Genomic DNA, 13,046 nt, shown 5'->3' with positions numbered 1-13,046 from the left:
ATAGTAGCTTTCCATGTGGTTTTTAGAATGTGAGTATTCCATGTAAGCTTATGATCAAAATATACCCCAAGGTATTTTGTTTCTTTGGCAAATGAAATCTCTGTTCTTCCCAGCACCGGTGGTTTTAGGCCTTGTAGTGCTGTTTTTTTGGTGAAGTTGATAATTTGTGTTTTCTGAGCATTACTACCAGTCTCTCTTGTTTATACCAGTTTTTACCCTAAATTTGAAGAGCTATATTTCGGAGCCCAGTGGACTGATTTTAACTTACAATATCTAATTTTTTCTGTTATAATGTTAACTTTTTGATGAAATAATTTACAAAACCGCATTGTTTAGCACAGTTCATCATCTTTATTTTTAATGAAATACCCTGTATATTTTTATGTCTTTGGAAATAAGGACACAAACAATTTTATTCCATAATTGGTTTCCGCACTGGATGTAAAACAACGTATTTACTTAACAAAAATAACAAGAAATTCATTGAATTTATAATAAATGGCCTTAGCAATATTTCTACTTTTCAGCAACTTTTGTAGGGGGGTGGGGGGTCTGCGGATTTTTACCAAATTTTAGTCTATCACTGTACCTTAAAAAAGTAGCATATGCCTATTTTTTAGCCTTCTAAGTGCCCCTGGGCCTGAGATATGCACCTCGAATGGGTCATACATAGCTAGCATAGACAAAGGGCATGGGCCCTTTTTCCCTATATTTGAAGAATTATATCTCTGACTGATTATATCTTGGATATCATTTTCAACAAAAAACGTTCTAATAGATTATTTTTGACCAAATTGTGTTCGTCAGTTTTCATTTGTTTAGTAAGTTTTCATTTGTTTTGTCACTAGAAGAATTTGAAGAAGAATTACCTATCCTTTTGTGCACAAATGCAACTTTTAATGAGAATTTAATTGCGGCCAACTCTATTGCTATCCATTGTTCAATTGTCAAAATATAACCAAACGGGGAAAAAAATGTGGAAAATAGTATATTAAAGGATTTTTAAATAATTTTCACAAGAGCATTATAGAATTACAAAGGTAACTGTTGAAAAATAGCCGTCTGTGACGTCCATTCTTCATTACAAAATGTTTCCGAATGTTACACAACTTCAGCCGTAGCTTACTCAAATTCTAGTTATGAAATTAGGGAGACATTTCTAAAAAAATCCAAGGTCCGACTCAAAACAACCAAATTAGGTCTTAGGTTTTTGCCTGGACTGCTCCCGACTAGACTATTGGAACCAAGTTCACAAAAAATACTAATGCTTAAAAAATCAATATCGATTCATATTGTGCAGAGTTTTTTAATCCCATAACATTTTTCACCTGGAAAAAGAAATGTGCAGTTAATCTTAAAAATTAAGATTAACTGCACATTTTTTAGAAATTTTATTATTGATATTTATTTTATTTAAGGATTTTGTTGATCCCCCACCGATGACTCTTAATAGCCATTTATTATCGGAAGATATATCTGCAGATGATTCACGACAGTTTACCTCAAGTAAATCAATTAGTTCAATTCTAGAGTTGTCGATGGAATGTTTTTCTACAGCTGACTCACATATCAGCGAAAATAGCAGATCACCCCTTATAACTTTGCGACCGTTAAAAATATTTAGTGGAAGATGTTCTGGCAGTGCAGTTCATCATAAAAAGTCGATCAGGTAAATAATATTTTTTGTACACATACCCATGGCCATACAACCCTTTCATACAGTCTTCCTATCCGACTACGATCATACAGCCGGGTTGTAATTAAATTCAGCTCAAGGTAGTTAAAGAGAAGCAGATCAGGTGGTAATAAGTTGATCGTACACAGGAACATTACTAACGCCTCGTTGCTCAGAATCGGTAGCGAGATTGAGGCGGGTAAGGACTATACGTATAAGGACTATAAGTAATACTCCACCAAAGAAATAATGAAATAAGTCATACGCATGATCTCTTAAGTTATCGTATAATTTAGCTGTCCCTTGGTTTGTCTGTTAGTCGACCAAGACGAAGATTCACTGGAATGGTTTTCAGGTACATTTTATATAATAATATTTTTGGCTCTCGGGTCTTGTCCGGTAGCTTCCAAAAACCTGCATCGGTACCTTTGACATTTGCACAGTTTTGAATGTTATCATTTCCAGCACTGCTTACTGATTTGTTGCCAGTGGTAGATTTTTTAAAAAGCTTAAGATATTTTTTTAGATTATAGATTGTTTTAAAACTTAATTTGAAACTTTTCATCTCCACGCTTATCTTACCAATTTTCTCCTCTAATTAAATAATATTCTGGATGCCGGCAAATTTTCACTTTACTTAAAGTGTTTTCAAGCGTACTGACACGATTGTTTAGGTTTAGGGCATTTATAATCACAGGTACACAATAAAGCACGTGATTTCGATAGATCGATAGATCTTCTTCCTCCTCAGCTTTTTCCATTACATTCTCATTTGGGATCCCGAATCCTCCTCTCCTGTGTTCTTCATTTAGCAACTTTCTAAATTAATCATAGCATCTTTGCTTTATTTCAACATCGGTTCTTAACTGACTTTAGCAATGCTGTATAACGGTTTCATTCCCTCGGGTGTTTCCAACTCTTCATACAGCTATGCAGATGATCTTTCCTTAGCAGTAGCTACAGCGCGCTTTTTTGCTACCTTGTATATATCCTTATCTTTCTCTCGTTTAGACGTGTCATATCTCTTTCTAGCCTCTTTCTTCTCTCTAACCTTGTATTGCACTTTATTGTTCCATCACTAAGTTTCTTTGTCGCTAGGAGGCCCTTTACCAGATGTTTTCCCTAACACTTTCTCGCCCACTCACACCAGAACTTTACTGTTGGCTTCCCACCAGTCATTTACCGTATCTTTTTCGTCAAGTTCTTCCAACACTCTACTCTTAAAAATTATTGCCAAATCCTTATCCGTTAACTTCCACCACTTTACTTTCTGGTGTCCTACTTGCTTTTTTTTCGCCTCACCTTGATCTCCGTATCCACCATTACCGGTAGGTGTTGACTAGCTACACACTCACCCTATATCTCTTTACAGTTAGTAACCTCTTTTAGCTGACATCTTCTACACAGCACAAAGTCTATATGACTTTCTCTTCCCCCGCTATTATAAGTAACATACTGATCTTCAGTCTTCATGAAGAACGTATTAATGACAGTCAAATCCCATGCCACTGCAAAATCAATTACACTATTTCCTTCTTCTTTTCTTCATTTCTTATTCCCATCCCCAGACCTCCATGAACTCTTTTCTATTCAAGATCTTTCTCTACCAATATATCCATTCAAATTACCTCCAATAAAACACTTTTCGTCTACTGGAGGAATCTCGAGTATCTTTCAATCAAGGGTTCTTCAAAATTCTTCTTTAATGGAGGTGAAGCATCAGATTCCAATAAATGGTCGGGTTCTGACACCCGTACCATACCAAAATTTTTTAATGTGTTTTTTGTGGAGTCCAGTGTCCTTGTGTTTTTGAATGAAAAAGAAAAATTAAATAGAACCAGCTTTTTCTGTAATTTTGTTACCAAATGATCTCTCCTAGTAATGATATATAAATACCTAAATACTTGACCATACCTTTGAAGATGGCTTTGTAAGCCGAGAGCGCTGAGCTAGGAATTGAAATTGTTTACACACTTCAAAAATACTTTCCTTTTTCCATTTTTTGATTTGTCATAAGTGTGTACAAAAACATATCAGTCTTTTCATTCGTTAATTAATTGTTCAGACTAATACAATATGTTTAATAACCTATTTAAAGGACAATCTCCCCTACCTTCTAAAAAAATTACCCAATCGAACAAAAATCCATTAAATTATTTTAAGATATATTATTAAAACTCTTTCTGGAATAACTTTGATGAACTATAAAAGTTAATAGACGTAAAAATATCAAAGTAATATTCTTTTAATGAAAATTTCAATAAAAGGATGAAGTAGCAATAACTTTTTGTTTTCTTTTCCACTAAAATTAACCTATAACTCTCACACAAATACCCTTGTGGTACATTTTTTAACCAACATTATTGTTTTAGGTCTCTAGAAGAAAGAAGAAACGAAACTGAGAGTTTAATAAATCTACTTCGAGATAGAGATATTATAAGCGAATCTGAAGAAATGCAATTTGATTCAAATTATTTTTTACCGCCTTCAAGCCCTATTTTACCAAAAGTATCGACTTGCAAAACAAACTTAGTTAAAGCGAATCCATTAACATCTAAAGAAAATTATTTCTTACTTGCTACTATTGATGACACTCAAGCTGCTGAGAATGTATCTAATTATCGGCAAAAACAGTTTACATTAAATGCGGAAGAAAATGCTTCAAAAACGAAAGTGTCCACTGCTCTACAAGAAATAAAAAAATCGGAAACATCAAATCAAACACAACGTTTTACTACTGATAATATTTTAGGCCAAGTAAACGAATTCTACAACGAAAAAGACACGAAAGTTAAAAGAACTGCTTCGGCCTTAAAAGAAAAAAATGCAAAAGAAAAACCGACAAAAACGTCAGTATGTAACGCTACACAAAAACGTCTTTCAGAGTTTAATAAAGAAAACCAAAAGATAGTCCCAAAAGTATCTACCACTGTTTTACAAAAAATAATGCCAACTAATACAAAAGACAAAACTGCCATAACAACTAAAGATAATATAGGGCACGAAAAAGAAATTGGCAAGGAGCAAAGAAAAATAAAACTCAACAAAAACAATATTAATATGGTTAAAAAGGTGTCCACAGCTTTGTCAGTAAAAACAAAACGAAGTAAAAGCAGACAGTTAGCAATCGTATTAACGACAGATAGTTTAGAGCGAGAAAGAAAATTAAATAACGCAAAAGAAAAACAGACATTCACTAGCGAAAATGCATCTAAAATGTTTAGAAAAGTATCTACTGCTATTTCAGGGAAAAAACAACCAAGTGGCTCTATACAGAACGCGGTATTATCAATTCAAGATGGTATAGACCACGAGCAAAAATTGGATAGCGACAAAGGAGAAAAATACCCTATAAATGTTTCTACAATGGTTGAAAAGATATCTACTGATATTTCGGGAAAAATAAAACTAAGTAGTACAAAAGAAAAAGCAAGAATGTCAAGTCAAGATTATTTAGACTACGAAACAGTATTAGATAACGATAAAAAGGAACAAAAGTGTACTGGAAATACGGTTGAAATGACTAAAAAAGTGTCTGTTGCTAGTTCAAAAAATATAAGAACAAATGATATAGAAGAGAAAGCAATATCAATTCAAGATGATTTAGAACACGAGCAAGAACTTGATATGGAAAATCAAGAACAAAAAGACTCCGTAAATGATGCTGAACTGCTTCAGGAAACTGCTTTTTCAGGACAAATAAAACCGAGAGCAATCATGTCAAGTCATCATGATGATCTAGAATACGGAAACGATTTGGATAAAGAAAAAGAACGGAAGTTTAGTACACATAAGGCTGAAATAATTAAAAAAGTGTTTACTGGTATTTCAAGAAAAACAAAACTAAGCAATAAACGACAAGAAGCAATAATAGAAATTCAAGACGATCTTCAGCCCGAACAAAAGTTAGGCGACGAAAAAGAAATACGAAATCACACTGGACATACACTGAAAATGGTTCAAAAGGTATCTACTGATATTTCCAGAAAAATAAGAATGACTAATATAGAAAAGGAAGAAATGAGATCAATTCAAGATGATTTAGAACATGAGCAAAACCATAATCAGAAGAAACAAAAACAAAAAGACTCACGAAAAAATGAAATACGAAAACACACTGAACTTACACCAGAAATGACTAAAAAAGTATCTACTAATATTTCAATGCAAGATGATTTAGAACACGAGCAAGAACTTAATCAGAAAAAACAAAAACAAAAAGACTCACGAAGACATGAAATACGAAAATACACTGAATATAAATCAGAAATGACTGAAAAAGTGTCTACTAATATTTCAAGAAAAATAAGAACATATGCTATAGAAGAGGAAGCAATAAGATCAATTCAAAATCATTCAGAACACAAGCAAGAAGTTCATCCGAAAAAACACAAACAAAAAGACTTACAAAAAAAAGAAATACGAAAACATACTGTACATACACCGGAAATGGTTCAAAAAGAGTCTACTGATATTTCAAGAAAAATAAGCCCAAGTGATCTAAAAGAGGAAGCAATAAGATCAATTCAAGACAATTTAGAACGCGAGCCAGAACTTAATCAGAAAAAACAAAAACAAAAAGTCTCACGAGAAAAAGAAAGACGAAATTACACTGAACATAAACTGCAAGTGGTTCAAAAAGTATCTACTAATATTTCAAGAAAAATAAGAAAAAGTGATATAGAAGAGAAAGCAATAAGGTCAATTCAAGATGATTTAGAACACGAGCAAGAACTTTATCAGAAAAAACAAAAACAAAAAGACTCACAACAAACAGAAATACAAAAACACACTGTGCATACACCGGAAATAGTTCAAAAAGCATCTACCGATATTTCAAGAAAAAGTGATACAGAAGAGGAAGCAATAATATCAATTCAAGATGATTTAGAATACAAGCAAGAACTTGCTAAGGAAAAACAAGAACAAAGAGATTCAGAGATACAAAAACACACTGAACACACACTGGAAACTGTTAAAAAAGTATCTACTAATATTCCAAGAAAAATAAGAACAAGTGATATAGAAGAGGTAGCAATAAGATCAATTCAAAACGATATAGAACACGAGCAAGACCTTAATCAGAAAAAACAAAAAGACTCACGACACCACAGTAAACATACAGCGCAAATGATTCAAAAACTATCTACTAATATTTTTAAAAAAATAAGAACAAGTGATAGAGAAGAGCATGCAATAAAATCAATTCAAGATGATTTAGAACAAGAGCAAGAACTTAATCAGAAAAAACAAAAGCAACAAGACTCGCAAAAAGTAGAAATAGCAAAACACGCTGAAAATACACCGGAAATGACTAAAAAAGTATCTACTGCTATTTCAAGAAAAAGTGATATAGAAGAGAAAGCAAAAAGATCAATTCAAAACTATTCAGAACACGAGCAAAAACTTACTCAGATAAAACAAAAACAAAAAGACTCACGAAAAAATGAAATAGGAAAACACACTGAACATACACCGGAAATGACTAAAAAAGTATCTACTGCTATTTCAAGAAAAAGTGATATAGAAGACGAAGCAAAAAGATCAATTCAAGACGATTTAGAACACGAGCAAAAACTTACTGAGAAAAAACAAAAACAAAAAGACTCACGAAAAAATGAAATAGGAAAACACACTGAACATACACCGGAAATGACTAAAAAAGTATCTACTGCTATTTCAAGAAAAAGTGATATAGAAGAGGAAGCAGTAAGATCAGCTCAAGATGATTTAGAACACGAGCAAGAACGTAATCAGAAAAAACAAAAAGACTCACGAAAAAAAGAAATACGAAAACACACTGAGCATACACCGGAAATGACAAAAAAAGTATCTACTGCTATTTCAAGAAAAAGTGATAAAGAAGAAAAAGCAAGAAGATCAATTCAAGACTATTTAGAACACGAGCAAAAACTTACTCACATAAAACAAAAACAAAAAGACTCACGAAAAAATGAAATAGGAAAACACGCTGAAAATACACCGGAAATCGCTAAAAAGGTATCTACTGCTATTTCAAAAAAAAGTGATATAGAAGAGAAAGCAAAAAGATCAATTCAAGACTATTTAGAACACCAGCAAAAACTTACTCAGATAAAACAAAAACAAAAAGACTCACGAAAAAATGAAATAGGAAAACACACTGAACATACACCGGAAATGACTAAAAAAGTATCTACTGCTATTTCAAGAAAAAGTGATATAGAAGAGAAAGCAAAAAGATCAACTCAAGAAGATTTAGAACACGAGCAAAAACTTACTCAGAAAAAACAAAAACAAAAAGACTCACGAAAAAATGAAATAGGAAAACACGCTGAAAATACACCGGAAATGACTAAAAAAGTATCTACTGCTATTTCAAGAAAAAGTGATATAGAAGAGAAAGCAAAAAGATCAATTCAAGACTATTTAGAACACGAGCAAAAACTTACTCAGATAAAACAAAAACAAAAAGACTCACGAAAAAATGAAATAGGAAAACACACTGAACATACACCGGAAATGACCAAAAAAGTATCTACTGCTATTTCAAGAAAAAGTGATATAGAAGAGAAAGCAAAAAGATCAATTCAAGACAATTTAGAACACGAGCAAAAACTTACTCAGAAAAAACAAAAACAAAAAGACTCACGAAAAAATGAAATAGGAAAACACACTGAACATACACTGGAAATGACAAAAAAAGTATCTACTGCTATTTCAAGAAAAAGTGATATAGAAGAGAAAGCAAAAAGATCAATTCAAGACGATTTAGAACACCAGCAAAAACTTACTCAGAAAAAACAAAAACAAAAAGACTCACGAAAAAATGAAATAGGAAAACACACTGAACATACACCGGAAATTACTAAAAAAGTATCTACTGCTATTTCAAGAAAAAGTGATATAGAAGAGAAAGCAATAATATCAATTGAAGATAATTTAGAACACAAGCAAGAACTTAATCAGGAAAAACAAAAAGAATCACGAAAAAAAGAAATACGAAAACACACTGAACATACACCGGAAATGACAAAAAAAGTATCTACTGCTATTTCAAGAAAAAGTGATATAGAAGAGAAAGCAAAAAGATCAATTCAAGACGATTTAGAACACGAGCAAAAACTTACTCAGAAAAAACAAAATCAAAAAGATTCACAAAAAGTAGAAATAGCAAAACACGCTGAACATACACCGGAAATTACTAAAAAAGTATCTACTGCCGTTTCAAGAAAAAGTGATATAGAAGAGAAAGCAATAAGATCAATTCAAGATAATTTAGAATACGAGCAAGAACTTAATCACAAAAAACAAAAAGAATCACGAAGAAAAGAAATACGAAAACACACTGAAAATACACCAGAAATGACTAAAAAAGTATCTACTGATATTTCAAGAAAAATAGGAAAAGGTGGTATAGAAGAGGAAGCAGTAAGATCAATTCAAGATGATTTAGAACACGAGCAAGAACGTAATCAGAAAAAACAAAAAGAATCACGAAAAAAAGAAATACGAATACACACTGAACATACACCGGAAATGGTTCAAAAAGCATCTACTGATATTTCAAGAAAAATAAGAACAAGTGGTATAGAAGAGGAACCAATAATATCAATTCAAGATGATTTAGAACACAAGCAAGAAATTGCTAAGGAAAAACAAGAACAAAAAGATTCACGAAAAAAAGAAAGACGAAATCACACTGAACATAAACTGCAAGTGGTTCAAAAAGCATGTACTGATATTTCAAGAAAAATAAGAACAAGTGATATAGAAGAGGAACCAATAACATCAATTCAAGATGATTTAGAACACAAGCAAGAACTTGCTAAGGAAAAACAAGAACAAAAAGATTCACAAAAAAAAGAAAGACGAAATCACACTGAACATAAACTGCAAGTGGTTCAAAAAGCATCTACCGATATTTCAAGAAAAATAAGAAAAAGTGATATAGAAGAGGAAGCAATAATATCAATTCAAGATGATTTAGAACACAAGCAAGAACTTGCTAAGGAAAAACAAGAACAAAAAGATTCACAAAAAAAAGAAAGACGAAATCACACTGAACATAAACTGCAAGTGGTTCAAAAAGCATCTACTGATATTTCAAGAAAAATAAGAACAAGTGATATAGAAGAGGAACCAATAATATCAATTCAAGATGATTTAGAACACAAGCAAGAACTTGCTAAGGAAAAACAAGAACAAAAAGATTCACAAAAAAAAGAAAGACGAAATCACACTGAACATAAACTGCAAGTGGTTCAAAAAGCATCTACCGATATTTCAAGAAAAATAAGAAAAAGTGATATAGAAGAGGAAGCAATAATATCAATTCAAGATGATTTAGAACACAAGCAAGAACTTGCTAAGGAAAAACAAGAACAAAAAGATTCACAAAAAAAAGAAAGACGAAATCACACTGAACATAAACTGCAAGTGGTTCAAAAAGCATCTACCGATATTTCAAGAAAAATAAGAAAAAGTGATATAGAAGAGGAAGCAATAATATCAATTCAAGATGATTTAGAATACAGGCAAGAACTTGCTGAGGAAAAACAAGAACAAAGAGATTCACGAAAAAAAGAAAGGCGAAATCACACTGAACATAAACTGCAAGTGGTTCAAAAAGTATCTACTAATATTTCAAGAAAAATAAGAAAAAGTGATATAGATGAGAAAGCAATAAGGTCAATTCAAGATGATTTAGAACACGAGCAAGAACTTTATCAGAAAAAACAAGAACAAAGAGACTCACGAAAAAAAGAAAGACGAAAACACACTGAACACAAACTGGAAATGGTTCAAAAAGTATCTACTGATATATCAAGAAGAATAGGAACAAGTGATATAGAAGAGGAAGCAAAAATATCAATTCATAATGATTTAGAACACGAGCAAAAACTTGCTAAGGAAAAACAAGAACAAAAAGACTCCGTAATTGCTGCTGAACTGCTTCAGGAGACTGTATTTGCAGGACAATTAGAATTTAGTCATGTAAGAGAGAGAAAAATCATGTCAAGTCATCAAGGTGATCTAGACTACGGAAAAGATTTGGATAGAGAAAAAGAAGAACAGAAGTCTAGTGCACATAAGACTGAAATTCCAAAAAAAATGACTGCAGATATTTCAAAAAAAATAAAACTAACTAATAGAAGACAAGAATCATTGAAGGAAATTGAAGATGATCTACTACACGAACAAAACTTAGATAATGAAAAAGAAATACGAAAACACACTAGACATGCACTTAAAATGGTTCAAAAAGTATCTACTGATATTTCAAGAAAAAGTAGTACAACTGATATAGAAGAGGAATCGATAATAACAATTCAAGATGATTTACAACACGAACAAGAACTTGATGAAATACAAGAACAAAAAGACTTAAGTCAAAAAATGATGTCAAGTCATCAAGATGATTTGGACTACGGAGAAGATATGTATAAAGACAAAGAAGAACAGCAGTCTAGTGCACATAAGCCTGAGATGACCAAAAAAGTGTCTGCTGCTGTTTCAAGAAAAATAAAACCAAGTGATATAGAAGAGGAAGCAATAAGATCAATTCAAGACAATTTAGAACACGAGCAAGAACTGAATACAACAATAGGACAAGAAGCAATAATAGAAATTCTAGATGATCTACAGCATGAACAAAAATTAGATAGCGAAAGAGAAACACGAAAATACACTGAAAATGATTTCAAATTGGTGCAAAAAGTATCTAATGTTAATATAAGAAAACCACTTCCTCAACTGGAGGTACGATTTGAGAAATTTGATTTAAGTATATACAAGAAAAAAACAGCTGAAGAGTTAACTTCTGTACAGACATTCATACAAAATGAAAAGTACCCTAAATATATCAGGTAAAAAATTATTCACATTTAGGTTATGTAGTTAAGTTAGTTTAATGTCTTCTTTTTTTTACTGTTGCTTTGCCTGGACTGAACGTTTGCGAATTCTTGTCTATATTGAGTATCTTATATGTACAGTGTGCGGCAGACAAACGGCCAATTAGAAATATCTCGAGAACTAAAAGTAACTGAATCTTGAAAATTAAAGTGATGAGGTTTTAAAAAGTGAACTATTTAATGAAAATATTTTCTTCTATTTACTACTTCCAGTTATACCGGAAGTTGCTTATAACTTCTTTTTTTTTCAATGGGACACCCTGTATATTTTTTAATTTTAGAAATATTTACGTTATTATGAACATTTTTGTTAATACTTCCATATATCTATTGTGACTCGTTTTTGAATTATTGTGGTTTTTATATAAAAATTACACTTTTCTACCATGTATATAAAGTTCAATATTCTCTAATGGAATTTGAATAAAAGTTTAAATTCCTTAAGAAGCTATTAACCACATACCGCTTTATCGTTTACAGTGTAAAGTTGCCTTTTTCATTATACAGGGTGTTGTCAAAATTGGCATAAAACGGACATCCCTAAATTTTCGCCTAATTCCTTTATTCCAAATGGAACACCCTGTATGTGATTCATTATTTTAGAAGAATACCTTTTTCACTATCGGTCTGTATTAGTATTACCTATACATATCTCTTGCAGTTTTCAAATAAATTAACTTTATGCATTTTTGTCACAAATGTTTTAATTTTGTATTTTGAGAACGATTTCCGAAGTGGAAATCGAAATGTCAAAATATCGTATTATAAATTGAAATTGTGGTTAATTCACAATAAAAACCGTAAATAATCGTATCCTACTTTTAATCGTACCTTCCATTATTAGTTGTTGTTTGCTATATCTGCCATTCCATATAGCGCTTCCTCCTTTTAAAAGTCCAATTCCATCTCTTACCCATTCATTTCGACGTCTTTGTATTGGTTACTTAGCCCGTACAATTTATTCTCAGTATGCGTCGATACAGCCAGATTTCCAATGTTTAATGTCCACCCTTCTACTCAATAAAGCAGATTAAAAAGTACCTAGAAAGTCGTGGCTCGTCATCAGGTGCTAAAGCTTAGATTGCGGTTACTTAAAGGCCTTCTCATTTTTATAAATGTTGATCTTGCTATTTCAATACGGATCTTAATCTCTACATTAGGGTCCGACTTACCATTTACCATGTACCTAGATATTTAAATCGGTATACTCTTTTATTATGGTAGTTTTCAATATGCAGCTTAAGTAATCTCTCTTCATCTAGTTCTTCAAAGAATTTTTCGTTTACATCCACAGTGGCATCATCAATTGAATATATATACCCATTATTACCAGGTCTGGTCCTCGTAGTTTTAATTTCATGGTGATTATTCTTACGTTTACTGCAGACCAGTTCTTTATATTTTTCATATATTTTCCTGATTGCTAGGGAACTCCAGCTTTTGCTTGTTTTTCTTTTTTGACTTCACTATAGAAATGG

General features: G+C 31.9%; 1 protein-coding gene across 1 annotated transcript in view; it reads left to right on the top strand.

Moving 5' to 3' along the window:
• LOC140438610 (uncharacterized) overlaps window positions 1-13,046 on the top strand; it is a 63,969-nt gene that overhangs the window by 28,878 nt on the left and 22,045 nt on the right. Inside the window, exons 8-9 of the mRNA XM_072528270.1 lie at window positions 1,419-1,669; window positions 4,048-11,523. Of these exons, the coding sequence (XP_072384371.1) occupies window positions 1,419-1,669; window positions 4,048-11,523 (7,727 nt within the window). The remainder of the gene's footprint in view (window positions 1-1,418; window positions 1,670-4,047; window positions 11,524-13,046) is intronic.

This window comes from Diabrotica undecimpunctata, chromosome 4 (assembly GCF_040954645.1).
Source record: "Diabrotica undecimpunctata isolate CICGRU chromosome 4, icDiaUnde3, whole genome shotgun sequence".
Classification (NCBI taxonomy): domain Eukaryota; kingdom Metazoa; phylum Arthropoda; class Insecta; order Coleoptera; family Chrysomelidae; genus Diabrotica; species Diabrotica undecimpunctata.
This window is presented reverse-complemented; position numbering and strand designations above follow the sequence as displayed.